The sequence below is a fragment of the Sinocyclocheilus anshuiensis genome, unplaced genomic scaffold (genome assembly GCF_001515605.1).
Source record: "Sinocyclocheilus anshuiensis isolate Anshui unplaced genomic scaffold, SAMN03320099.WGS_v1.1 scaffold3, whole genome shotgun sequence".
NCBI lineage: Eukaryota > Metazoa > Chordata > Actinopteri > Cypriniformes > Cyprinidae > Sinocyclocheilus > Sinocyclocheilus anshuiensis.
In genome coordinates, this window is record NW_015548205.1 from 29,298 (window position 1) to 33,626 (window position 4,329).

Genomic DNA, 4,329 nt, shown 5'->3' on the forward strand with positions numbered 1-4,329 from the left:
TCTGTCTTTCTATCTATCTATCTATCTATCTATCTATCTATCTATCTGTCTGTATCTATCTATCTGTATCTGTCTGTCTGTCTTTCTATCTATCTATCTATCTATCTATCTATCTATCTATCTATCTATCTATCTGTCTGTCTCTATCTATCTATCTATCTATCTATCTATCTGTCTGTCTGTCTGTCTGTCTGTCTGTCTGTCTGTCTGTCTGTCTGTCTGTCTGTCTGTCTGTCTGTCTGTCTGTCTGTCTGTCTGTCTGTCTGTCTGTCTGTCTGTCTGTCTGTCTGTCTGTCTGTCTGTCTGTCTGTCTGTCTGTCTGTCTGTCTGTCTGTCTGTCTGTCTGTCTGTCTGTCTGTCTGTCTGTCTGTCTGTCTGTCTGTCTGTCTGTCTGTCTCTATCTATCTATAGATAGAGTTGGTTTAACAAGAGACAGAGAGATAAAAATATAGATGGATAATATTATGAATAATATTTTAAATTAGGCAGGATATCATTACTGGCTTTTCTGTGCCATCCTGCGACAATTTTCCTCTCATGTTCACCACAAACTTCCTGACTGAAAGTCATATCCAGCTGAGTCCAAAGATCTAGATGAAGTCAGCTTCAACGGATAATGTCTTCATATTCTGTTTACCACTATACAACACTGAAATACTGAGTTTCATGTGTTGGGTAATCATCTTTAATATAATATTTTACAGTATTTGTTTGAACACGCACATCATCTCAACAGGCTGGTCAAAGCCTTGAACAAATAAGCATTTAAATAAACATTTAACTAACAAACAGCGCAGGCTTTCTAGTGTACTTACCATTCTGAAATGTATGTGAAACTTCCTCAAATGACCAACTGTGACTGCCGGAGGGTTTGCAAAAGTTCAGGCTCAGTTTGCAACCATTTCTTGAAGGATATGATTTCTAGAGGAAACGGCTCATTCCCGTGAGCTACAGCACAAGCACAAAAGAACAGGATGAAACATTAGAGAACTCATTTGCAAGCAGAGCTGCCCCTCCCAGACAGATTGCACATTAACCAGCACAACACTTCTTACTGGCTCCTCACAGCGGCCCAACCCACCGCCACTGTGCTCTGCTCACACTAGACACTGTGCAAAGAGCTGCTGGACTCTTTTCTCTGGTGGTGTTGCATGGTATACGGCTGTTTTTAAAATGATTTTTAGGGAAATGCACATCAGAACTGCTGTTTTTTTTTCTTTACAGAGTCATATGAAAATATCCCATGTTTAAAATTGATTATAAATACAGAATAGCATAATCTGATGACTTTCCTGGAAAGCATTGGATGAAAATACTTTATGGTCTATCAGTATTGCTGCTTCAGTGTTCCCTTCATTTCAGTTATGCTTTGCCCTATGCGTTCCTTAAACAATCTAAGGAACCACTGTTGGTTATATTTACAGCTGTTTATAGATTTATTATCACTTCACAGGACTTTAACCTCAGCAGATGACTTCATTGTTGAATATTAAACAAGTAATAATGTTGTTCACTAACTTATGATTAGGTGGTAAACGGCTGTGTTCTCTATCAAGAAGACCTTAAGGATGACAGAAAGAAAACATACCGTGAAAAATTCAATGTACAAATAAGTTGTCAAATGTGCTATTGTATGAATATTGTGGGATAATGGGGTCGATAAGATTTAGTGGTTTTGAAAGTCTCTTACACTTACCAAGACTGCATCAAAAATACAGTAAAAATTGTAATATTGTGAAATATTATCATTTAAAATAATTTGTATATATTGTAAACTGTAATTTATTGCTGTGATGTAAAGCTGAATTTTCAGCATCATTACTCCAGTCTTCAGTGTCACATGATCTTCAGAAATCACTCTAATATGATGATTACTGATTACTTTAATGTGTCCTTATTGAATAAAAGTATTGGATATAAATATATGTCATTGCTTATATGAAAACGTACTGTATGCATCTACATTTGCATTGTAGCATTACAGAACAGTGATTGTTTAGTTTTACAACTAATGGCCAAAGTTACAATCCTAAAAGGATTCATTGGACAAATATAATTATGAATATGATATGATATACAAATGCTGTTAGTCAGATGTAGTCTGTCTACACACAGAGCCTGAACTCATCATGTCGCGACGCACAGAGAACAGTATATATATATATATTTTTTTTTTTTCAGGTGCCACGCAGGAGCTTTTTATGCGTTTATGGCAGTGCTTATACATTGGGGCGGACTTTATTGCAATATTTTTTCCTTATGTGACAATGTCTTCCTCCAAGAGGCGCTTATTAAGAGGCTCACCAAGCCGAATCCATCAAGACGCGTTTGAATCATCAGGGCTTTATTTGAGACATTTATTGACTAAAAACTGATATTACCCTTTACATTTTTTTTTTTTTGCAGTGATTGTTACATTATAGACAAAGAAAAATAGGTTCCAGCAATCTTCATACGTTGACAAAATAAGTCAGTTTCCTGTAATCGCGACCGCTTGTGATTGGTCTGTTCTGAGCAGCGCTGACAAAAGTAACAGGCAACATGTGACAACACACTGTTTCGCTGTGCAAATTACGACGGGTTCAAATAGGACAAGCATTTATTTACAAACATTTCGCATCTTACCTGACTAATTAGAGATAATGTCATGGTTGCTAACACACACACACACACACCTCGTTTTGTAACAGTTAATGTGGTTAATAATAACAACCGCTTACTTTCGAGTGAATCTCGGCTGTGCTTCCTCTAGCGGCCGCTTTAAGAACTGCACCAAGCCAGCACGAAGTTCCTCTTGGAAAATCCGCCAAACAGTTTTTACTTTACTTTTTTTTACAGGACAGCAGTTTATGCCGTTTACAGGTCGTCTCTATCTATGTCCTAGTCTGACGGAAGAGTCGCTTGTGATTGGTTAAAGTCGATACTAACGCTAAAGCCACGCCCATTAAAGTTCTTCATACTTCAGACTAACTGTTAAAGTCACACTAGACGTTTTAGCTGTAGCTGCAGTTATAAAGCTGTAGTTTTGTCCAGTCTGCGTTCATCATGAATCCCTCTGGTTATAACAAACCAGGAAAAACTTTCCTGTTCACATCCGAGTCTGTAGGAGAAGGACATTCTGGTAAATATGAAACATTGTTTCATACATATCGATTTCACTATTTACTACAGTTGCAGTGTCGCACGTTGTATGCATGTATTGTAATTAATGCTACTTGTACTGTGGTGATAAACATCCATGTCTGTACATTATGGAGTCAAGTTATTTTCTTTTGCAAAACTTTATTTTCTTTTGCAAAACGTTATTATTTTGCATATATATATATGTGGCATTATATTGACTCCATAGTACATGCCCTTGAATCACGATCGCAGTTTTGATCTGTGATTGCAGCAGAAATGATAACGCTCAATGAATAATCAATCAATAAATCACACCTTCAGACGAAATATTGATACTAATGCAGTTTAATTCCTGTCTTTATTACTGGCAGATAAAATGTGTGATCAGATCAGTGATGCTGTACTGGATGCTTACCTGGCACAGGACCCCGACTCCAAAGTGGCATGTGGTACACAATGAGTGACATCCATGATATTTCAGATGCTCATAAATGACATTATGTTGACTTATAAATGCCTGCTTTTACAAACATGGATCTAAGACTTAATGGTGTTTAGCTTGGCAGCGTGTATTTTCTTTTAAGACATTGCCATTCCTTTGCATGACATGTTAACATGAAGTATTTTCCCATTTCTGGAGCAGAGTGTGTGTCAAAGACTGGTATGATCCTTCTGTGTGGTGAAGTGAGTTCAAAGGCTGTGGTGGACCTTCAGAAAGTGGTTAGAGACACTGTCAAGAGTATCGGATATGATGATTCATCAAAGGGTATCTATATACACAAACACACACACATATAATGAAATATTTAGCATGTAAATGTACTTTCAGCATCATTACTCCAGTCTTCAGAGTCACATGATCTTCAGAAATCACTCTAATATGCTGATTTGCTGCTCGAGAAACATTTCTGATTATTATCACTGCTGAAAACAGTTGTGCTGATTCATATTTTTGTGGAAACCGTGATACTTTATTTTTTTTTAGGTTTCTTTGATGAATAGAAAGTTCAAAAGAATAGCATTTATTTGAAATAGAACTTTTTGTTGCAATATAAATATCTTTACTGTCACTTTTGATCAATTGAATGCGTTCTTGCTTGATAAAAGTGTTAAAGGGGTGGTTCACTGTTTTTTTGCTAGGCTTGATTGTGTTTATGGGGTGCAGTCTAACATGTGTTAATGCTTCGTTTAAAAAAAAACGCATTA

At 36.7% G+C, this 4,329-nt stretch overlaps 2 protein-coding genes across 3 annotated transcripts in view; one reads left to right on the forward strand and one right to left on the reverse strand.

The window, feature by feature from the left end:
• LOC107653492 (vesicle-associated membrane protein 8-like) overlaps nucleotides 1–2,847 on the reverse strand; it is a 5,707-nt gene extending 2,860 nt beyond the window's left edge. The window contains exons 1-3 of one of the 2 annotated variants that reach the window (XM_016440222.1): nucleotides 2,721–2,847; nucleotides 1,519–1,561; nucleotides 816–948 (exon numbers count right to left, since the gene is read on the reverse strand). In XM_016440222.1, coding sequence (XP_016295708.1) covers nucleotides 816–818 — 3 coding nt within the window. In that variant the 5' untranslated portion in view covers nucleotides 819–948; nucleotides 1,519–1,561; nucleotides 2,721–2,847. The remainder of the gene's footprint in view (nucleotides 1–815; nucleotides 949–1,518; nucleotides 1,562–2,720) is intronic. The other variant, XM_016440221.1, reaches the window with a different exon arrangement.
• Nucleotides 2,848–2,960: 113 nt separating this feature from the next.
• mat2al (methionine adenosyltransferase II, alpha-like) overlaps nucleotides 2,961–4,329 on the forward strand; it is an 8,745-nt gene continuing 7,376 nt past the window's right edge. The window contains exons 1-3 of the mRNA XM_016440215.1: nucleotides 2,961–3,121; nucleotides 3,495–3,572; nucleotides 3,767–3,889. Of these exons, the coding sequence (XP_016295701.1) occupies nucleotides 3,046–3,121; nucleotides 3,495–3,572; nucleotides 3,767–3,889 (277 nt within the window). The 5' untranslated portion in view covers nucleotides 2,961–3,045. The remainder of the gene's footprint in view (nucleotides 3,122–3,494; nucleotides 3,573–3,766; nucleotides 3,890–4,329) is intronic.